This window comes from Pezoporus flaviventris, unplaced genomic scaffold (assembly GCF_033815535.1).
Source record: "Pezoporus flaviventris isolate CSIRO_AGI_PZ_B2104156 unplaced genomic scaffold, CSIRO_AGI_Pfla_v1 ptg000066l, whole genome shotgun sequence".
Lineage (NCBI taxonomy): Eukaryota > Metazoa > Chordata > Aves > Psittaciformes > Psittacidae > Pezoporus > Pezoporus flaviventris.
In genome coordinates, this window is record NW_026892614.1 from 8,245,588 (window position 1) to 8,270,267 (window position 24,680).

The window sequence follows — 24,680 nt, forward strand, 5'->3', positions numbered from 1 at the left end:
TGAATAGCACAAGAATGGCAGACATTTCTTGTCCAGGTTGGAAAGTGCAGTTTTAAGATTCTGACTATTTGTGTGTATAACTCAAGAAATATAACTTTAAAAGTGGTAGACAGTGTAATCAGTTCTACTAATGTCACAAAGTAGACATTCCTTTTCTGATGATTGTCTCTGAAATTATATTTAGTGAAGAATTTCCCTGAATCTCTATTTGGTTGAGCCTGTGGTTTCCCAAACATTACATAGTTTCCCTCCTAGCTTCTCCTAGACATATTATTTCATTAAATCTCACTATGCCTGTGTATCAGCTACAGAGTTTTTTTTTTTCCTTTCTTGCTTGCAGAAACTGCTACACAGTTGTCTGTTGCAGCTCTATACCTTTGTAGAATGAGATCTTCTACTTTACAGATATGCTGGTTCTTTTTCTGCCCCTTTCCTTTCACTTTCGCCAGTTCAGAAATCAATTCAGTCCCTGCTGAGATTGCAGTTTACAACCTGTCTGTCCCTCTTTCTTCCCAAAATGCATTTTCAGTTCCACATAATTGCTTTTTTTTTTCCTGTACAAATATTATGCTTGTTCTGTTTAAAAATTAGAGAGCTGTGATGACCTCTATCTTTGGTATTTTCTTGAGGGTTTGGTCTTAAAGCTGTCTGTATTTAGCCTAATATATAATTTCCTTCATCTTGGCAGGTGACTTTTTATAATATGATTTCAGTGTTAACGCTATTTTATGAATAACTTTTTTGAAAGCTATAAACACTTGAATTTGAAATTTGGGTGAAAAATTCAAGGGTGGTTCAGATTAGGATCTCTGTTAATTTTTTTCTTTCCTCATTACTTATTCTAATCAATTATGGTGTATTTAGGTCTAATAAAAATGCACATAAGTGAGGCTGAAAATAGTATTTTTTAAATAATTGCATTTAACTTATACTTCAGGTATATTTCATTAAATAATTTCTAAGATTTTTTTTGTAGTGTACTTCAGTTTCCTCTTTTGATTAAACTTATTCTGTCATAATTTAGATTCAAACTATATTATAACATCTGTTCAATCAAAAATATTAGAATCAGATACTATGCATATCATTATAGTTGAAACAGTTGATTTCAAATATTACATTTGGTCCAGGCAAATTTCACAGAAAAGGGTTTTTATAAAGTTGTCCATCAGTGCTGACAAGCCAGTGTTACAGATCCCCTCGTCCTAACACTACCATGTCTGATGCAATCTGGCTGCAGTCATAATTTTCAAATAATGGTGATGAAAGTTAGTTAATATTTACTGAAAAATATTGTTTATTGTGTGGCCAGTAGATTGCTTTTGCCTCGCCCAAAAGTAGAAATATTTCTCAAACATACAGTATCAGCCAGTTATCTTTTGAAGGAACATTGAATATTATTATCTTGCTTAATTACTGGTTACAGGAGTTGCATGAAATTGTAGGCTTGAAGCTCTGAATTGCACCATAGGGGAAGAAAATAAGCTATGTATGAATTAGCTCCCTGATGGATTACTCTTTGTTCAGAGCCAATGTTGCATACTGTAAGGATTCTGGCTCTAGATTTGATCCTACTAGAGCTTGATCCATTCCAGCTTGTTAATTGGATGAAACAAAGGGAGAGTGATGGTAGTTTACCTAAAATCTAGTAGTTGCAAACTGTGACTTTATCACTGTACATCTTCTGCCTAAACATGGAGGCTTTTTAAATGACCTTTGCATCAGTTGATTCATTCTATATTCTCAGACTGGTTTTGGGAAGTGGATTAAAAAGGCATTCCATTTCTCAGGGAAGGAGTAGTGAGATGCTGCTGTAGTGCCTCAAAATTATCTATCTGACAATGCAGGGAAAAGCATTAGCTAGAGTATTCTTGGAATGCAACAGCACAATATAAAAACTGTCTGAATTTTTATTATCTTCTGTATTTGCAACAGCTACTTTTAGAAAAAATGTAATAGCTGTTACCTGCATCAGAATTGTATTATCCTGTTGGTATCCAAGCACGGCAATAATAAAGAATGTGCATGATTTTCAATATCACTCCATAACAGTGTTTCCAGCTATGATGTTGTCATTTAAATATGTGTATTTCTGTATCAAACTACCCTCCTTTCTTATTTTTCAATTTTTAACCTTTTCCTAAATCTTCACAAAAAGCATGTGTTTGTGAAGAACAGCATAGGTGCATTATGCCATTCTGCATCCTTTACCCCTTAAACTCCTAACCTCCATATATGTTTCTGTTGCAACTGTATTGCCTAATAGTTGTGTACACAAAGGTTAACCATCGCAGCTGATCTACTCTGGCTATTTTTATAATAGCCATAATCTATTAATTGCATTCTTATTCCCTTACTTGGCAACCTAAAGTGATTTCTTAAAAATCCTAATGTGGTTTATTGCAAATAATGTAAGAACTATTCAGAAATCTGTAGCTGGAATGTAACTTGCTATTGCTGGTAACCTCATAGAGTCATAGAATAGTTAGGGTTGGAAAGGACCTTAAGATCATCTAGTTCCAACCCCCCTGACATGGACAGGGACACCTCACACTAAACCATCTCACCCAAGATCCCGTCCAGCGTGGCCTTGAGCACTGCCAGGGTTGGAGCATTCACATCTTCTTTGGGCAACCTGTTCCAATGCCTCACCACCCTCACAGCGATCTCCTCCCATATCCACCTTAAACTTCCCCTGTTTAAGTTTGAAGCCATTACCCCTTGTCCTATCACTACAGACCCTAATGAACAGTCCCTCCCCATCACCCTTATAAGCCCCCTTCAGGAACCGGAAGGCTGCTATGAGGTCTCCACGCAGCCTTCTCTTCTCCAGGCTGAACAGCCCCAACTTTCTCAGCCTGTCTTCCTATGGGAGGTGCTCCAGTCCCCTGATCATCTTCATGGCCCTCCTCTGGACTTGTTCCAGCTGTTCCATGTCCTTTTTATGTTGAGGACACCAGAACTGCACACAATACTCCAGGTGAGGTCTCATGAGAGCAGAGTAGAGGGGCAGGATCACCTCCTTCGACCTGCTGGTCACGCTGCTTTTGATGCAGCCCAGGATACGGTTGGCTTTCTGGGCTGCGAGCGCACACTGAAGCCGGCTCATGTTCATTTTCTCATCCACCAACACCCCCAAGTCCTTCTCTGCAGGGCTGCTCTGAATCTCTTCTCTGCCCAACCTGTAGCTGTACCTGGGATTGCTCTGACCCAGGTGTAGGACCTTGCACTTGTCGTGGTTAAACTGGTGGCATCAGCCCACTTCACCAGTGTGTCAAGGTTCCTCTGGATGGCATTCCTTCCCTCCAGGGTATCAACCGAACCACACAGCTTGGTGTCATCGGCAAACTTGCTGAGGGCGCACTCAATCCCACTGTCCATGTCAGCGACAAAGATGTTGAACAAGACCGGTCCCAACACCGATCCCTGAGGGACACCACTCGTTACTGGTCTCCAGCCTGACATTGAGCCATTGACCACAACTCTTTGTGTGCGGCCATCCAGCCAGTTCTTTATCTGCCGAGTGGTCCATCCATCAAATTGATGTCTCTCCAATTTAGAGACAAGGATGTTGTGCGGGACAGTGTCAAATGCTTTGCACAAGTCCAGATAGATGACCTCAACTGCTCTACACCTGTCCATCAGTTCTGTAGCCCCATCATAGAAGGCCACCAAATTGGTCAGGCAGGATTTCCCCTTAGTGAAGCCATGCTGGCTGTCACCAAGCCCCTTGTTGATTTTCATGTGCCTTAGCATGCCTTCCAGCAGAATCTGCTCCAAGATTTTGCCAGGCACAGAGGTGAGACTGACTGGTCTGTAGTTCAAACCTGTAGTTGAACCTGTAGTTCAACCTTCTGTTGCTTATGGCACATCTCTACGCCAGATATTTTGGCTAGCTTACCAGTCTATGAAATGCAACCAGAAGGTTTGTGTTCTTAAAGGTGCATTGGTAGCTTTGCTGCAACCGCAAGAAGCTTTAAACTTACTTCAGGCTGTAAAGTGGGACTTCCAATTACTACCCTATGCTTTTTCCACATTCTTCTTCCTTTACCCAGTTACAGCATGGTTTCGTGACATTCTGCATGCTTTCAGCTATTGTTACTTTTTCTGTTCATCTACAAATTATGGAAACAAGTAAAAATAAAGAAGATGACATTAGGATTTATCTTGATTCTTTCATTTTTATCTTTTGTAGAAACAAGTAAAAGTAAAGCAGATGACATTAGGATTTATCTTGTTTCTTTCATTTTTATCTTTTGTAGAAATGTAGAGCGCTTGAATTCCAAAACACTTTCCAAAGCATTTTTCCAGTGCTTATCAGTGATAAACTTTTCAAGACAGAATTAATGTTTATCTTGTGTTGATGTGTGAACTGTCTTTCTAAAGAATTTTACCAAAGTTATACTAGCTATCCACTGCAGGAGATGGAAGCCAGATTATTAGCGCTTGTTTGGGGTGCACCTTGATGTGGTAGTTTCCAGTAAATTAGAACTCCACTAAAGATCATCTCAACTATTTCTGTAATGTAACTTACCCATTTTCCAGGTGTTAATAACTCATCTGACCTTTACATCATCTAAAAATACTTGGAATGTAAATTTCTCTTGACAAATTCAAGGTGAGCTTTTTGACACTTTATACTCCTTCCAGCCAAAGCTCATGCTGTCTTTTCAATAATACTTTTTATATGTAATTCTGGACTTACTTTTTCTGGAACAGGGCTGCTCAGTCTTCTCCACAATCTTACTGTTTGTTCCAGAAATTACTCAAATGGCCTTTACAGGAGTTCAGAAATTTCTTGAAGAACTTGAAGTTCCCAAGTATTGTGAAATCTATTTTTTTTATTTTTCTTAATAGGATCCAGCACAGATGCCAAGCAAGCTGAGGAGCAACCTGCAGCTGCAAGTGAAGACCTTTATCCTTTCTGTAGGGAGCCAAGTTATTTTGAAATCCCTACAAAAGAATTCCAGCCACCTTCACAGGTAGCAGAGAGCACGATTCATGAAATTCCAACAAAAGACACCCAAAACTCCCATGCATCAGGTGCAGGGCACGCTTCCTTTACTATTGAATTTGATGACAACACTCCTGGAAAAGTAACAATCAAAGATCACGTGACTAAATTCACGTCAGAACAGCGTCACAAGTCAAAAAAGCCTTCCTCCAGTGGGCAGGACCTGCCTGGGCTTCAAACAGTAATGATGGCTGCAGAAAGCAAAGTAGCAGATTGGCTAGCACAGAACAATCCTCCTAGAATGATATGGGAACCAACAGATGAGGATTCCAAAAGTATTAAAAGTGACGTTCCAGTGTACTTGAAGAGACTGAAAGGTAAAGTGTATAATTCCAGCTATGCTTATTTCTGACAGCAATGATTCCTCAGCAGCATCCAGTGAGTGAGTGGATCCCTGAGCCCCTGAGGAGTTCAATTGAAACCACAGATACTCCACATAAATGCAGGGATCTGTGCTGGAAAATTCTACTGCAGTATTAAATCTTGAAAAGAGGATAGGAAAGGAAATCCTAAATCATCTTAAAATAGCTATGCTAACTGGAGATACTCTAGTATCGCTAAAAACATCAGGTGTATTTAAAACATTGGTATTGAAAGGGAAAAGGAAGAAACCCAAACCTTAGTTAAATTTTATATATTTCACTTTTTTTATGCATTACTTTAAAATTTGCTTTTTAGAGTCAAAGCTGTGAAGTTCAATTTATGCTTTTAGCAACTCTTCCAATAGCACATGTTCTGTGAATATTCATGTGCTCTAAATATATAATTTCTGGCAAAGAATACATCGTACAGATATTCTGCTTAAATATATCATGTATGATGGAGTCAGGTTTGAGTCGGAAATCTGAAATAGATCAAGAGCTTCAATTTTTATAATAACCTTGCAGAAGATGGTATTTATGAGAGCGCTGCTATTGAATGGAGTTTCAGGTGATTATGCATGTTCATTTACTTCAGCCAGTGACACTTCAAATAAAATTAAATCAAATGTTAAACATGATAAGTTTACTTTCTTTTGGATGCCACTTAGCAGAATAGAGAAGAAAGTAGTTTTGATGTTCAGATGAAGATGTGACATTCAAATTTTCAGGATGAAAACTTCTGAAGAACTTTTTCAAGTCTCTTATTTTCTGTATTTAATTTCAGCAGGTTGACCTGCAATTCCCATTTACCTTAATTCTGCAACATTGTCATTTCTAGCTTTTAAACCAGCTGTGACTGGGTGCAACATGCCTTGTCTTACTGATCACAAGTCTGCTTTTTAAAGCTGACTTTTCCAAATTAAGCTAAAAAAATATTTTGAAAACAGAATCGTATCAATGTGCTAGCATTATGATAATAGTATAATATGTCTTCCAGAGTATATCACAGAGTATTCTTTGGTCCTTATGATACTGTATTGTATTTATGAATATTCTTTAAAATATTAGCCATGTCACTTTGATAAACAGGAAGGGCTTTGTTTACAAAGCCTTCATTCACCTTTCCCTGTCAGAAACTCGAAGTTTGATAAAATTTTATCTGAAAGAGATGTAAACTATGTGGTGCATATGGCCATAAAAAAGATCTGATTTTTTTGAATTTTCTGTAGTCTGTTTGTATTCTCACTCATTACTTGTACTTCTTCAAATCATAAAGGTAAAGAATATAAGTAGTCACTTTGAAAGTTTGATTAAGGAAAAAAAAAAACAAAAAACCCCCAACCCTTTGTGTTTTTTCTCCTCATCTTTTTCTTACAATATCCTGTACTGAAGTCACACAGCTAAAATTATGTTATATGACTAACTAACTGTGGTGTTGATATGAATTGTTATTATGTGAAAGTATATGAACCATCACATCATTTTCTCAGGCATTTTAGAAGCAAGTAGAAGTCAAGAATGTAAGCAGGGATTTCAGTTGTATATTCAGTGCTGTTAGTCCAGTAAGCTTCCCAGTATATGATTACTATTTAACTGAATAGTAGATGCATATCTTAACTATGTAAGTGAGAAAACCTTAAAAAAGGCTGTCTTCTGGAGAACATAAAAAAAAATATCTTTTCCATTCTATGTGTACATGAGCAAGACAATGCAAAAGAGTTCAAAGAAGGTAAAACAGTTCCTTCCCAAGAATTGACCTAAAACTTAAAAGTGTAGACACTTTACATGAAGCTGCTATGTGTTAAATGTGACTGTGTATGAGTATCCAGCCTTCCATGCATTTTCAGGTATCTTTGCAAATTATAGGCGTATACATGATTTATTAAATACTTATTCATAGTTCTCAAAGTAGTTTGTGGAATGAATAAGTAATAACCATTTTACATGCATACGTCAGATGGTGAGGGGAGTGAATGATGGAAAAGCTCATTGTACTTCTTGGAAAGAGTAATAAAGAATTCATTCCAATTTTCAGTAGACATTTCTCATGATAAACTGTTGTAAATGTGTGAGGACTCCAACAATATAAACTGTGTTTCTCAGTGGGTATTTTCAGCTGCTGGAAGGACTGTTTTAGGCTTTTCTTTTTCCTCTTAACACTGCCTAGAAGGTTTCAGTAGTCATTTATAATCAATTGGCTATGTAACAAAATTAGTATGATTTGGAAAAACACTATGGTACAGCTGGTAAAATACTATAGTACAGCTGGTAAAATACTACTTTTGTAAGTCACCGATAAGGATTCATAGATGAGAATATTGGTGAAAAGGTAATTCAAATGTACTGCTGTAACTGATCAACTTATAAAGTGATTCATTGTTTGACTCATAGCAAGTTGGATGCATTAGCAGGAGTTGTACAAAATTTACAGAGCCAGGTACTGAAAGTGATTGAAGTCTAAACAGAAAACCAGTTTAAAATTATTTCTCTCTTAGTTTCTTTTTTTATGTGTTGGGTTCAGGGGTTGGTTGGTTTGTTTGATTGATTGATTGATTGATTGTGCTACATATTCTTTTGCTTTGCTTATAGGGAATAAGCATGATGATGGTACACAAAGTGATTCAGAAAATGCTGGTGCACACCGGCATTACAGTAAGAGGGCAGCACTTGAAGAGCACTTAAGGCATCATCACACAGAGATGAAGTCACATCAGAAAGTCCATTCCTCAGAAAAGCAGCAAGAGCAAGCTGGTTTGAGCCAGACTGCTTTTATGATTGAGTTTTTTGATGAAGACCATCCTCGAAAGAGACGGTCTTACTCTTTTTCTCAGAATGTAGGAGGTCAATGCCCAGAATCTCCATCTCCAGCGCCTCATGCGCGAGCTGAAAGAGTGAAACCTACATCAGGAGAGAAACCAGTCCCTTCATCTGTGCAAGCTAGCTCATCACACCATAGAGCAGTACATGGTGTTCATGCAAAACTTCTAAAACAAAAATCAGAAGAACCCTCATTGCCTGTCCTACAAGCTGCATTGTTAAGGAGTTCAGGAAGCCTTGGGCACAGGCCTAGTCAGAAGCAGGAGATGGACAAAAAGTTGAAAAGCCAGCATATTTCTGCTGAAAAAGACAATGAGGATGACCAGAGTGACAAAGGTACTTACACTATTGAGTTGGAAAATCCCAATTCTGAAGAAATGGAAGCCCGTAAAATGATTGACAAGGTGAGAAACCTAAAATGTATACTGATGTTAAAGTGGTATATGATGTGTGGGCAAGTCTGCCGCTTCAGTTCTGCTGGAAGCTGCTACAAGAGCACAAGTTTTTAAGCCAGTCTATAATGATGAAAAATGGAATGTCATAAAAGCATCAGCAGGCATTTGGCTGAAAAATATTCCTGTTTGAAACTGCTGTTCTTTTAGTTTGGTAGTTTTAATGTGTTTTCAAAATATTTAAGTGCTGTAAGAGTACTAGACAACAGAATTCAAATAACTGGTATTTTTATAAGACTTGTTAGAGTTGAATTTTTTATGTCTCTGTGAAATACTCACCTGCTCTTAAACTTCTATGGTCTCTGTAGTTTTCAGTATATAAACTGATTCCATCCAAATTAGTATCTAGAAAGAGATTGCAAATGTTTTCTATACCTTTTAAAAAAAGTATATTCAATAACATTAACTTCAATTTCAACATCATTGTAAATGGTAAGTATTAGAATACTTTCATTTTCCAGAAATGTTTGATAGTAAGTAATTTTCCTAGTTTGACTATGGTTATATATTTCATTAGGCTTAGGAATCTTATGATGACCACGTAATTTTTGCTTCTTGGTAACAATACAGATAACAATATAAATAATAATATAAATAACAATATAAGTCATAGTTGCAGTTAAATCACTGCAAATAACTCTCTGGATTCATCAGGAAGATATGGGTAAGAGAAGCTATGTCTAATTGTTTGGCTTAGCTGGCTCTTGAAAAGGATTTTTGTTCATCCATTTTTGTTTTTTCCCTAAACAGGTTTAGAGTCCTGGCATTCACTTCTAGGCATTTCTTCTGGCCAATTTTACAGGAAATTAATCACTTAATTGTTATGAAATTATCTAAGGATTGATTTTGTGTGTTTAAAACTTTTTCAGAGCTCGACAAATACATTAATACATTTAGAATTAATTCTGGATAAATGTTGAAAATAGTTTTTGAAATACAAGCTAGCTTCACCGGATTGAGTTCATAGAAAAATCCTGACATAATGGGGCAATGGGAAATTTTACTACAGATTGTTTTATTTTATAACAGGTGTTTGTGGAGCTTTTGTGGAGGATGGGGATTAAATAAAGAGAATTGTCTTCAATAAAATTATGAAGACTGTGGTTTCATCTCTTACGGGTTCTGTAAAGGAGACTTCTGACTTCTTTGAGTCAATATTCAAAGAGCTTCTTAGAACCATTATTAAGTATTCCAGATGAAGCAAGTGAATATTAAGGAACATAATTGCTTTGACTTGGTAACTACAAATATTTACATTTGATTCTTAATTTATAAATTTTCAGTTACATTGCATCAGAAAATGTGTAAATCCTCTTTTTGCCAAGTATAGTTGTGCAATAGGATTTATTTGGAAAACAGAAAAAATAATAACATTTGGAAATAAACAATTTATATACTTTATAAGAATGTCAATACCATCTAATGTTTAATAAGATTTCAAATTACTTGAAGTCTTTAATGTCGGGTCAGGACATCCACAGTCTAGATTTTGTTGGAAAAAAGTCTGATCTCTTATAGGAGAGATTCAGGAACAGGAGGTGAATGTAGACATTAGGTATGGTAGTAAAGTATTGGTTAATATCCTTAGTGTTGAATTATATCATAAATACCCTTTACTGCTAACCTAAAAAGTGTCACCATTAGAAATTAAATATTTACTAGGAAGTAAAGCAGAGATGGTTTTTATTTGAGATCTTCTGTATCTTTTCACTTAGTATCTGTACTGAAGTGTTAATGAACAGTATATTTTTACACCCAGTTCAAAGAATCCTGCTGCACAATTCATATTTGCTTTAGTAGTATGAAAGAAGTATAACATTTTTATGAAGTGCAGAAAAACAGCCAGTGAAGAAAATCAAAACCAAGTGGAAGCCAAAAGTTCTTCCTGCAGCTAAGTTCAGTTTTGCTTCAATCCTGTTTTAATTTCTAATGCTGTGGATTCTGTTACTTTGCTAAAGGTAGATAAGTGAGGAATTAAGACAAGGACTTTTGTTAGCCTGTTGACTGCTGTACCTTTTATTGAGGAATTAAGAGAATTATTGATATATATTATATCAATAATTCCAGTATAACATCTCCTTTTTTTTGTCAAGTCACTCCTTTTTCTGAGCAGTTATGATGCCTGCTCAATTGAGTCTCATTTAAAACAGTCTGTTGGGTCATAAGATTAACTGAAATTCAAGTGTCGTATTTGTTAGGATTGGGGTGAAAATGCTCTACAAATACCGAGGATAACTTTCTAAAACATTTGCACAAATAATGCAGGCTTGTCAGTAACAGTTTACACTAGAGTGGTGCTAAGATCCATGAGTGGTTTACCTAAAGAATTTTCTATGGAATAAAATACTTCTGGGCTTGAGGTTTTTTTCTCTTTTACTGGAGGAAAGAGTTAGAATGAGCAGAATATCTGAAGATTACTTTCAGTGTGACTCATTCACTTGAGAAGCCTCAGCATTAGCCTTATTCCTGTAGGCAGAGTCTACTCTTTTCTCTAGAAAGGAATGTCAGAACAAATCACAAATGCAAGAGTGGCATTAACTTGTCAAAAATCAAGGCGTGATTAATATTGCTTCTTTGAGGTAAGAATCCAAGAGAGAGAGGCAGGGAAAAAAAAACCAACCTAAAATTCTCAAGAAAAAAAAGGAAAAAAAACACCTATCTACAGAATTTTAAAAAGGGAAGGAAAGAGGTTAATGTTGAGCTATATTATTCCCTTCAAAAGTACCTTTATTGCTTAATGTAGCCTCTTATTAAAGACTCTAGACTCAAGGAAAATAGATACTTATGTGAAAAGATTTTAAAAATCCGGAAAGCATGCTCTCCTGCTTATTCAACATCCTGATTTCATTTAAATTGCTAAGGATCCATTTCTTCCTCTCCTACTCTTTCAGTGTCTTAAGAAAAAAGGTATTGCCTCTGCAGCAGAAAAGGAGTAGACTAACAAACACCACATTATATTTTCCTTGACCATTGTAAAGCCTAGCTTTTGAAGAGAGCCTGTAGTGACAGGACAAGGGGTAACGGGTTAAAACTTAAACAGGGGAAGTTTAGATTGGATATAAGGAGGAAATTCTTTCCTATTAGGGTGGTGAGGCACTGGAATGGGTTGCCCAGGGAGGTTGTGAATGCTCCATCCCTGGCAGTGTTCATGACCAGGTTAGACAAAGCCTTGGGTGAGATGGTTTAGTGTGAGGTGTCCCTGCCCAAGGCAGGGGTGTTGGAACTAGATGATCTTAAGGTCCTTTCCAACCCTAATGATTCTATGATTCTAAGAGAATGTGGTTTTTTTTTGTTTTTGCTTGAACAAATTTCATTTCCTGATCCTTCTGAATGGAAAGATTTGTCAAGAGTTCCCATTGTAGAGATAGTAGTTGTGATTTGGAAACAATCTTCAGCTGTTACCCACCCTAGCTCACTTCTGTCAATTGTCTGGCGAGAACAGCTTACCTACATAGGTCCAGCTTTGTCGGTTCCACAAGTATCACAAACCCATGCACACAAACTTCATCCTGTATTATAGACATTTTCTCTGAAACACACATTTTATTTTTTAGTAACTTGACATTATTACTATTTCTTTCAAATTTGGTTGTGTTGGTTTTTTTTTTTTTGATACATAGAAACTGAGTGAATACTGTCAGTATTACTGGTTTGCAAATGTGCTACACATTTCCCTCTTCTGTCACTAGTTTATTTGCATTCGCTGTTCCTCACAAACTCATGTTCTTATTTAAATAGAGAAGACTTGAAAAATGCCAATAAACCTTGCCTCCTAAAAGTTCTTTCATTAGCCAGTGATTTTCTATTCAGGTATACAAATGTCACTTCATAAAGAAGTCTGAATTGGTTACTAGGCAAACAGGTTTTGAAAACAAATCCGTTAATAACGTGAAAGAGAATTATTCTTGAATAATAGCTTCTGGCTCTCTATAGTTGTTGAGCTCTTCAAAATTACCACTGAGAGTAATTTTATCAATGTGTAAAGAAGAAAAGCTGCTCTTACGTACTCCAAAGACTGCCTTGAACATACCAGCCATCCAATATTCTTTACACAAAAAGCTTCAGAAAGCCACAACTCATTCTAGCACAATAGTACTCTGATTGTTGCAGCTAACGGCTAAGTATAAAATAAACCAAATTCGGGATCTTGATTTGATTTAGAATACGTTTTCAGTTTTAACACATAAAATACACAGTTAAATGGGGCACAGTCATACTTTTTTTTTCTTCACATCCTGCCTTTTGGACAGGTTCAGTGCTTTCTTCTGTTAACACTTAGAATTTGCTCTTTAATTTACACAAAGTTGTAAATTTTCTGGTTTAGATTTTTTTTTTAAATAAATAAAATGTGTTCTATTGAAAGGAAGTTCTTCTCAGCAGTCATAGCAGGTAAAAAAAGTCTTCCTAGGCCACAGAACAGGTAAGTCTGTCAGTGGGTGGAAGAATTCAGAATGGTGTTTTTCCAGTTTTTCTTCCTTTTTGTTGATATAAAAAGGCTATTTTTTTTATAAAAAAGGGGGTGCCTTTATTGTTTGGTTTATGTAGGTTTGTTTCATTGTTCTTCAGCCAGTTTCAGTTCAGGATATTTCTGAATGGAAATACCTTGTAGAAATTAGTATAGCAGAGTTAAACTGTTCCATGCATGTGTGGAAAAGGAAGGACCAGAATAGAGGCTGTATGTATATTTCAGTTCTCATCAGCGTAGCTAACCAGGGAATCTAGAATGTAACAGCAGCTCATATGCATATGGAAACACTGGGCTTAGGTATTTCTTTGGTTCCAAAATTATTTTCTTCAAGTAGGTTATATTCATTTAAATTTCATGATAAATAACTTTGGTTTTCATTGATGGAGTAATTTTAGATCTCAAATTCAACATACTGATTCCTAAGCAGAAGTAAAACTTGAAAAAGAAGTACCAAAATCAAACCTCAATCTAGCTCTCAGCCATCTTCAAAAAGAGTTATTGTGACTGTTTAATGATTGTTTTAAAGTCTTTGTTACTGTAGATAGACCGTAATAGTAATGACCTTGATTTTAGTGCACATTATATACTATTCAAAGGGTATAAATATTCTGTTTATGTTATATTCTGTCTATAAGTATTGTTCTGGCATAATCTTGAGTGCATTTTCCTCTTTAAAGGTATGGAATAACTGATAATTTTGGAAGGCAAGCTATGTTGGTGTTCATATAGACAGCAGATTTTTCATTTTCTACATCTTTCTGCTTATGGTGATAGTTATATTTCAGGTTGATTTCAGGTCTGGGTTTGGTTGGCATTTTTTTGAGTATGTGTATGAATGGGAATCTATTCCAAAAGACATCTATAATGAAATGGAATCTCCTTACTCTTCTTCTCCCAGGGTATGTCTATTCATACCATATTATATTAGTGGCTAATGTATTCTTCAAGAACTGTGTACTTCTAAATGATTTGCTGTTGTTACTTGAAGTGTTCATAAACTTGTTTACCAGATCTTTTCTTCTCTGTTGCAAACCTTAAAGTTTTATCAGTAATCCCGCAGGTAGCATGAAACATTGTTTTAAGCATAAAATAAATGCTAGGTGAAGAATCGGGTGCTGTCAAGTTTACCATTAATGTTATGCTGAATATTTTGAAAGTAAGAGTGACAAAATCATCAGTAGGTATGATATTGCATTGTGACATTCCAATATATGTCTGATTCTGTGAGATATATAGACTAATTCAGATGTTTTCCATAATTTGCAAATAGTGTGCAGTGCACAGATTTTAAAACATGAAGCCATATACCAAATTAAAATATCTTTTTAAGAACTGCAAAGTTTATTAGAAAATGTATATCCTAAACTCTTTTAATAAACTGTTTTGGTCCAAAACCTAATATTTACAGTGCAAGTGGAGAAAGGAGGGGAAATGTTTTTCATTACAATGCTTAATATGCATGTTATTCTACTTCCTCTTGTTATGGAATTAGCATACATGTTATGGAACTCATCTTAGCAAATTTTTGTAAGATTGGAAATGACAAGCCACCTGAAAAGAATCAATAGGTAGCGGCTGAGTTGTGAGGTGGGGTGGGGGAATCTCAGCATGTTTCAGTGACTCTTTAAGGAAAAAAGACAGATGTCTGTTTTCAGGAAATTACTTTCAAGTCTTCTGTCTTTTCACACCCTCTCGGTTTAATTGTTTTACCATTGCTTCAGCAATTTCTTATAGAAAGATGCCTTTTAGCCCCATGGAGTGTTTTGGTCACAGAATGACCATATTGTGTGAATACAGTGCTGAAAAGGGAGTAGAACAGTTGAAGCCTACTGGGTCTTCTGAGCACATAAATTTAATCAAGAGTTCAGAGGATGTTTCTATTTTTCTTTTTCTTCCAAGGGAAGGAGTCTTACAGTCTTTGAACTTATTTTTTCCTTTTGAATTTGGAATTCTAAAGAGAATTAATTCTTCACTGTCGGAAATGGATACAAAATATGTATGCATGTAAATATGTAACTGGCGCCTGGTAAGAGGAAGTTATTAGACTTGGCATGTTGATCGTTTTCATTTACTTATGTAGCTTTTTTTAGGCCAGAGCGTCTTACATATGATTCTGTATCTTCAATATATAGTTAAAATGACATAAACAGCTTCTGTGAAAATCCATGGCTATTCATGAGATATGCCCTGCACAGAACACAGTCTGTTCGCCTGGGATGGCTAGGATAACTGCCAAGAACAAGCAAAAACTATTAAACTAAGATTTCTCAGAAGCAAGTTTGTTAAACACAGTTCTTGCAGTAGCTAAACACAAAAAGAGCTTCAGCACTGTGCTCTGGCTCATTACGCTTTCTCAAAGGTGGGAACAAATTGTTTGCCTTTTGTCTTTTCTATCTGATCAGTAATTGACTTCTAACAACCCATTTACTGTATATTATGGATGGCTGGACTACCCTCTTTGGAAGAATTATGAGGAGCTTAGTCTGAACACTAAGCACTTGCCAAGATGATCTGCAATATGGATCTGACGCCTCTTCCATTTCCCTGCTCTCTGGAGTCTTCTCTTCCTGTCAATCAAGCGTCCCCTGTGTGTGGCTTATTTACACTTTCTTCTTCTTGCTTAGTACATCCAAACTGTGTCCAAATCCAGCTTGTGTTTCCAAGACTGACTGTATCAGTTCACAGCTCAGCTTCTGAAATATACTTTTATTTGACTTCCCTGACAATCAAATACACTCATCATCTTCCTTTCCTCTAAAAAGTTATGAAACATAATTGCTATTATAATTTACGTTCCTGTCACTTTACAGTGGCAAATATCTTATTTCCAATTTATTCACTTGCTCTTTGCTTTATTTACGTGATCCTGTCTATAATTCACTGTCCAGTATGGCTCCTTGTCCCTTACCTGTGCTCTGCTTTGATGTAGTTTGCTTTTTATTAACTGTTCATCTTTGAATTCCCTGTTGCACACTTTTTGGCTTTTGTTCTGCCTCTTGTATACAGATTGCCTCCACTGAAACTGAGAGCGTTTAAATCATCATCTTTTTCAGATATGTCTCCAGATTGTGGCTGTAACTGTTGGTAGGATCTGAAATAATTGAAGGAGAATTATTCAAATACAGATGACCATCATTAACAGATATGTGCCTAGTTACAGCTCTCTGAATTGCAACTAGAATCTTTATTTGTTGCTTTTCTGTTAATCTTACTAATATCAGTAATTACTGCATATCCTTTATATTAAGACTACAGTGGTAAGACTACTGGGGAAACTTTAGAAACTCAAAAATTTAAAACTAGATAGGGTTCTTCAGATTTGTATTTTGAATAAGATTTATGCACCTAGTTTGTGTTAGTGCTCTTAGAAATACTTTCTAATTCTTCGTGCAGTAAGTAGCTAATCCTTTTGATTCAGGAAAAATGGTTCTGACCAGTTTTTGTTTAATTTCTAGAGTGTCTCATCCATATCAATAAACAGCTTCCGTGATTGTAAAGAATCATTGTTTTTGATAGTTAACCCTAACGTTATCATATTGACCTCTAATATATTTCATCTGTGATACAAAAATTCACCTGTTGGGGAGCAGGGGAGGAGGAGAAGAAGGAGAGTGAAGAAGACCAATTCCTGATCATGAAAGCTAGCTTGTGTTAAAGCTGTGTTTCAGCTATGGTGACAGGTAGGTGTGCTGTGAGTCATGAGCTGTTTTCGCAGGGAAATGCATATAGGCTGCCAAAACATATTACTCTGCTTTCTATAAAATTAGCCACTGCAGAAGAGGGCAGGGCACATGCTCAGACTTGGTCCTGTAGCTCATGTCCCCAGAAATACGCTAAGGCTTCTTGCACGGATTGCATCTTGTGTTACACACATTTTGTTAACTCATGTTTGTTATTGGATAAAAATTTTAAAAATTACTGGTTTATGTAAAGTTATATTTTTCAGTTACAATACTGAGAAAACTGGTGGTGAGATAAAGTAATTATTATTATCTATATTGAGGTGCAGTTCTTTTGCTGTCAGTTATTTCATACTTCACCTCTGTATTTGTCAGGCTGAGTTTGCATTCCAGCAAGTAACAGCATGATGCTTTGGGACTTGTTGAATTTTTAGCGTGGTGTTTTGTCCCTTTATTTTACTAGTTAGACCACAGAATGTAAATGGAGTATCACCGGGGAGTCTTTGGAGAGCTTACTGTTCATTGCTCTGAAATTGAAATGTATGTATCAGGAACTCTGTTGTCCCCTGCTGATTTAGGAGACTTTATTATGTGTCAGCCGTAGTGTTAGCGGTTCTGCAATAGAGAAATTAAGGGATTTCCCTTTGAGCTTTCTTAAGACTAGCTCTTCAAGGCTAACCTGAGACGCTAAGTTATTATCTAGGATCACTGTTATTAAGGCTCGTAGGATCACATAACGGGGAAAGAACCTTAGGACATCTCTAGTCCAACCCCGTGCTCAAAGCTGGACCAGCTTTGGGGTCAGACAGATTGCCCAGGACTTTACGCGTTTGGGTCTTCATGCCCTATAAGGACGGAGACTTGCTTGGCTGCCCTCAGAGTGAAAAAGCTTTACTTTATGTCCTGTCTGAACCTCTCTTGTTTCAACTTATATGAGTTATCCCTTGTCCTCCTGCCTTGCTCCACTGTGATGAATCTGGCCATCATCTTGGTGTGGTCCCCATAGGTACTGGGGGGCTGCTGTTAGGCACCCGCAAAGTCTTCCCTTCTTCAAACTGATCAAGTACAGCTTCCCCAGCGTCTCCACATAGGGCAAGTGCTTCAGCCTTGACCATCTTGGTGGGCCCTGCTAAGATCCCTCCAGTTAGACAGTGTCTCTCGTGTACCAGGGAGGATCAAAACTGAATGCAGTGTGACCTGTTAGTCCATTTGTTTAAGAGGTCAGCTGGATTGCAGATTAGACAAAATTATGTTAACTACATTTTATAAATGAGTTTGTTCTTTCTACAGCAATGTTGCTGTTCCGTTGCTATTCAAAATGTTCTGATTTGCAATGGAAATTGTTTCATGCTTCATAACAATAAAGTAGTTATTTTTAAACACCACCACCACAGTTTATTCAATGTTTCTGACAGTTCCACCATTACAGCCATGTGGCAGAGACCTTGCAGGAACCCCCTGTAATGGTGCAGATCGGTTTAGTGCCTAGATTTTTCCCTGTCAGTCAGATTTCAGGGATTCTGGGAAAATTATTATCCTGGGGTGGGGTTTTTTGGTTTTGTTTTGGGTTGTTTTTTCATGGGTTGTTTTTTTGTTTGGTTTTGGTTTGGGTTTGTTTTGTTGTTTGGTTTTTTTTTTATTTTTATCTTGTGGCAAAAGAAGCATTCAGAGTGAAATAATCTAGTCTTTCTGCTAAAATACAATTTCATATAACTAGACAGAGTAGGGTAGAAAAATTTACTTTCCAGAATGTTTGCTTGTAGGAAGCTGTTAGCTTGGAAATAGCTTCTCTGGTAGTTTGGGTTATAAATTATTTCTGTTTAATGAAATAGCATTAATAACTGCTTAAAAAAAATTAAATATTTAGGAATTTTCTTCACAGTGCATACTGCTACCTAAGTTAAAAAATAAATGTATTACTCCTCAAATCTCAGACTCTCTAATAATCCATGATTTTGTGCAAGTCCGTATTGTTTACAGTGATACAAAGTGAAAAGTTTTATTTCACTTAATTTTTTTTTGCTGATAGCTATGTGCTGGATATGTGTGATTTGAGGTCATTAGGAATATTCTTGAAGTCTTAAATGAATACATAGAATCCTTTTACCTCTTTTATAAAAAATAAAACAAAAAAGGCGTTCTTGTCCTGTTTCAAACAGCTTGCTGTGTCCAAACCGGTATTGTGGAATCTGGCTTTGTCTTTTTCTTCCCTAAAATACAGTTAATCAAAATACATGTGTTAGTTGCTTCTGTTTAAAGCTGTAGCTGCTGCTTCTGAAAAAAAAATACAAGTTTTGCAGAAAGAAACTTCAGTCTTTTTGTATATAAAAGATGCAGTGATGCGTGTCATCAGCTTTTCCTCAGGATTTTTTTTTGGTTTGGTTAAGTTATCTCCTAGATTTCCCTAAATGACTTTGAAATCATGAAGATATTTAAAGAAGAGAATTGACTAAAGACTTGGAAACCTTGAAGAATGCTTTTCAATATTTGTAGGAACATAGAGGTTTCTATCCGTTTTCTTTAATTTCTTTAATCACAACAGCTCATTGTTTGCACACATACCTTACCAAAACAACCTATAAAGTACAAATTGCATTTTCCTAAATGGTAGAGGGATGATTTCCAGCAGAAACCTTAAGGTTACACCATGGCTGTTTCTATTGAGGCTATACTCTCATTATTTAGTGAACAGTGTACTAAATGGAATAGCGATGCTGAAATTCTGATGGTATTTATTTTCTGCAGATGTGTGACAAGTGTGTAAGTGATATTGTCAAGCACTAAACATGAGTTGTTTTGATTTTTGCGTAGGTTTTTATATTTAAAATCTTACTTATACATTAATGGCATTGTTTTCAAAAGGGTTTTATATATATCACAGTTCTGAAACTTAGTCTTTTGGGCTAGATGTGAGAATCATTTCTTTCTTGCTAAGAAGAGGAGCATTACAGTTGTGTAGCCAGGGAACAGAGGGCAGGTGCTCCTAGATGCGGAATGAATGTATAGTGCAAAAATTTACATTTATTGAAGAAGATGCTTTCCCTTTTTAATAATAGTATCACCAGATATTTTGTTTATCTGTTCTGGCCTTTAATATCCCCACTATATATACAGAGGGAACATTAGGAATAGTAAATCTGTTACTTTGGTCTTACTGCTACCCATATTACCTTTCACAGTAAAAATAGGCAATATTCAAATTTGGGTTTGCAGTAATTTCAGTAATAGAACAAAAATAATAAAATTTGCTTGAACAGGATTTCAGTACTAGAAAAGGTAAGACTGAAAGAAGCCATGTGTGCTGTTGTTTGTGATATAAGTCAAGGAATTTGACATGGTAAATGAATGTGCCACCAGGTAATAATATGAAGCAATTTACAGGCAGCAATTTACTCCTGCAGTCCTGATTAGATGCAAGTGTTGAATTCATTTTTTTACTCAGATGCTTATGTGATAAAATCAGATTTTCCTTTTGTTTAAAGGAACATGTAAAACTGTAATCAATGGAACTATGTTAAATGGGAAAAAAATGGCTACAGAATAGTGGTATATTCAAAGAAAGGAGGCAGTGAACAGTAACTGGTTTGTATCTTCAAAAATTGCCACAACTGTACAAATCAAAAGTATATACTTAAAGAGAAAACTTAACTTATATCACACTTTTTTTTTTTTTTAAGAAAAGAAATATTTATGAAATACTTTTAGGGAACTGGTGTATAAGTGTATCTAGATGTGATTCATGTATAGACTGAAAATTTGAGCATTGCCTGAATTTTAGAAATGCAGAAAGCATTTGAAAAAGCTTCCTCAGTTCTAAATGTATAAACGCTATAGCAACATCTTACTGGATATTTAGAAGAGCATAAGGAGGGGTTAAATGACAGGGTGCCTAATTTTTAACTTTTTTTTTTTTTTTCTTCATCTACTTCTCAGACGCTAAAAAACATTATGGTTTGTGGCCATCTAGTGGTGAATCCGTTTAAAATACACTAAACCTCTGGCTTCGCTGTGCAAAACTGAATTACAGAACGTTTAGGGGGAAGAAATAATTCAGTGTATCTTCTTGTCCTTTGCACTAGCAACATTTTTTTGCAGGAGAATAACCTCCATAGAAGTAATTTCTTTCTTTCGTTTTCTTTGTCTTTCTCTACAACAAAACAATTTTTTATGTTAGCAGCTAATTTTAATCTGTGTGTGGGTTTCCATTTTTATTCTGTAGGTTTTTTTAATGCCCAAGTCCTTAGTAGTAAAGTAGTGAATTTAATGCCTAGACAGAAATTGATAGATTTTATGAATTTCGTTTCCAACATACAAAATATTCTCTAATATATTTTTGAAGTATGCATTGATTCTGAAGGGAATTCATATTTCTTAGTATCTTTGACTCATAAGAAATTTGACAGACAATATACTGGCTTTCCTGCTTAAGTCCTTATTACTAAATTGCCTTGGTAATAACACTTTTCTAGTATTTTTCTCTGAGCATTGTTTTTTAAATGTCATAGAAAAATTATCCTATCACAAGCAGAAGGGGGATTACTGCAAACTTCAGTAGGAAACAGTGTAGTAGAGCAAGTATGGCAGGTCACATCTTGAATGAGATGAGTCTACATAGCTTGTGAGACAGTGGACTTCTAACATCTATGAAGTCCCTAACAAATTAAAAACTGAAATTTTGTTTGTGTTAGAGAAACAATTCAATAAGCGTATTAATAACATGTATAAGCATTTGTATTTCTTGCTTTCATTAGATAATAGCAAAAATGTAAAAATTCAGTGGTTACAGTTCTTGGGTTTTTTCCTTAATTGGGAAATGGAATGTCAAATGGATTTTGTCAAGATTTTGCCTTTCCTTTTTGTTTCTTTCATCAAAGTGTCATTTTTACACATCTGACCATTCCAGCTAGCAGTTCCTTGACTTGTCACGATGTTGGCATAGAGTTCTGGTCTTTTTCTAATTGCTGTATATATTTTTCCTATTTAATTTGTAGATTTCACCAAGATGACAAATAAGTATAATACAGCAAAATCTATTTAAACTCACTATCCAGCATGCCACCATCCATCCATTAACATTGAACATTATATCAGGATGGTATTGGGTTAATGTATGTAATGGTTTGTTTCATTTTCAGGTATTTGGAGTGGATGACAGCCAGGATTATAATAGGCCTGTTATCAACGAGAACCAGAAAGATTTAGTAAAAGATTGGGCTATAAATTCTGCTACAGTAGTGCTGGAAGAAAAAAGACCACTGAGTACAACTGGATTTCTTGACACAGAGGTAGAATTTAATTTTTGAAGGTCTTCTTTTTTCTTCCAATAAGAGAGAGCACTAATAACTGACCAGTAAGTGTTAAACAACAAGCAAAACCGTGCCTAGAAAACATTACCTCAGATGTAAAAGTATTTTACTTTTCTTAGGCCTTTATTGCATTATTACAACTTCTCTCTCAGAGACATTACATTTGGAGGTTTTCAACTTTGCTACCTTTCTATGTGCACTAACACCAGTGTATTGGAAATGTAGCAGGAGCTTCCTTACAACATTATATTGCAACATACATTTGTACAGCATAGGCTTCTTGTAAGTTATGCAGCAGAACTGAGGAAAAGCTGATTATGTTTTATAGCCCAAAGCAAGTAACTGTATTAAAATTCAAGAATAAGGTGTCTGAATTTAATGCGTGATACAAAGTTAGCTAAGAAAAAAATGGTGGATTATACATTTCAGATATTTTTGCAAAGCAGAGAGCTCCAGGTTTTTACACTCACAGTTTGAGTTCTCAAGTGAGATGCCACTCATGAGGAGCCACTTGCCTTGGAAGCAGTATAATTTAATCAGTTGGTGAAAGATCAGGAAAAGGAAAATGCCTGTTCTTTATATATGACTCAGAATACGCACGCAAGCTAGATGTTAATTGTATTTCATATTGAAATCTTGGGTGACATTCTGATGTCGTTGTCATGGATAAACTATAACTTGAAATGTGTTGGGAACAGAACAGGCTCACACTGGAGCAGAATTAATCTGTAACAGTAACGAAGCACACGAGTCTTACTTCTACTTGCCATGGCAAACTGTTACTGAAGTATGATCCTGTAAATTAGCAAACTTCATAAATAAGCAAATTTTCTGGAGTATATCAAGAGCTTAAAGTATAGCTTTGTGTGCCTCCCATGTGAATACATCAGGGTTAGTATCTAGGAATCTGTTCCTCCTAGAGGAGGTCTGCTTTATCATGGTTGTATTTTAGCTGCTGTGCAGTCTTGATACACTATGTTACTGCATCCAGATTAGTATCTTTGAATAGTTTCTCTAAGCTTTCTGCTTGGAGTAAATTATTGCCGTACAGCATGTTCATATTATGTGGAAGAATTTGACAAACTTTGGCTTTCACCTTGCTTCTTTGCATGAATCTATAACTACAATCTTTCTTGGTTTTCATGACTTTTGCAAGATTCAGCTTTTTTGTGCTGTATCAGTTGTCAAGGGTATTAAAAGTATTGATATTTTCCTTTTTCTATAATTTCACAAGCAGAAAAAGAATTTATGATTTATTTTAGGAACATAAACTAGCTTTCCAAGTGTCATAATTTGCAAATAATGGGGTTTAATTTTAGAAGATTGAGACTTCTGCAGTCATAGGGCAGGTGTAAGAATCCTTCTGGAAACAGCATACTAAAACTTGCTTTGATTTATGTTGAAATTACAAGAATTATGCCTTTTTATTACTGTGGATGCTTTGCTGGATACAAAAGTCTACATACATTAGGAAGGGAATGGGTTATTTGATAGTCTTAATTTACAAGATAACTACAAGAAATGACAGGAAAAAACTAAAATTGATCAGTTGGTAAAGGATCAAAACTGACAGAAACAATACATGTAGAGAAAGTATTGGTGTAAGAAGAGTTAAGGACAGATGAAAATGGAAAAAGGCTTACCAGAGAAAGTTAAAAATAGAAGTTGGTTGATACATATGTAAAAGAGAAGCTAATTCAGAAAAAAACAGAAAAATAAAGGTGTGTTTTGTAGTATCATAATGGGAAAACAATCATGAGAAAACTCTTGAGAGAATATGGTAATATTTCAAGTCATTACTAAAACTTTGTTTATCATTATGAAAGGGAGAGAGAGAGGCAAGCGTGTTTGATTTGTAAAGTATGTGGGTATCATGTTCTCATTATGTACAAACTTTTCTGCTTGTGGTTTTTGGAAGAATTACTGCATTACTGGGCTGCAGATCATAAACTAATAAACCTTGTTGAATACCTTGGCTAAATAGTGATGGCCTCAGGGTAGGTTTGCATCCACTCAGATTCTGGGTAGACCGTCTTCCAGCTGCCCATCACAGTTGTACCTGTAGATGATTTAGCAGAATGAGGTGAATGTAGAATATGATTGACAGAAAAAGCAGAGAATAAAAAATTAAGATATTTCAATTGAGGAAAATGGAAAAGATGGCTTTGGAAATAATGAAGATCCTATAAAAACAATTTTTGGGTTGAAAGATTATTCTGAACTTAAATATCTTAAATTTACAGGGTTTGTGAAGTGTCATGAATAATGTGTTTGGAAAGAACCTTAAAGACTGCTTTTCTTAAAAGGAAATTCTCACCTTTTCCTTTGACGTGACAAGCTTTGGTACTTTGGAGCAGTGTATGTCATGAGACTAAATGAAATGCAGAGTGCATGTCTGACACGGTTGGATTGAGCCTGCATGTACTGGTTCTTGCCTTTTCAGTGATTACAGATAGGCAGTAAAAATATTAAATCTATCTATTTAAAATATTTAAATGTTTTTATTTTCTATATTATAAGCTGCCACTTGCCAACCGAGGTAAGTGTGATTTAAGAACAAAAATTAAATAAGATAGATAAC

General features: G+C 35.7%; 1 protein-coding gene across 7 annotated transcripts in view; it reads left to right on the forward strand.

The window, feature by feature from the left end:
• Nucleotides 1–24,680, forward strand: part of CEP170 (centrosomal protein 170) — a 100,568-nt gene that overhangs the window by 43,372 nt on the left and 32,516 nt on the right. For 5 of the 7 annotated variants that reach the window (XM_061471145.1, XM_061471138.1, XM_061471139.1 and 2 more), the window contains 3 exons: nucleotides 4,858–5,331; nucleotides 7,966–8,597; nucleotides 21,929–22,078. In XM_061471145.1, coding sequence (XP_061327129.1) covers nucleotides 4,858–5,331; nucleotides 7,966–8,597; nucleotides 21,929–22,078 — 1,256 coding nt within the window. The remainder of the gene's footprint in view (nucleotides 1–4,857; nucleotides 5,332–7,965; nucleotides 8,598–21,928; nucleotides 22,079–24,680) is intronic. The other 2 variants (XM_061471144.1, XM_061471143.1) reach the window with 2 other exon arrangements.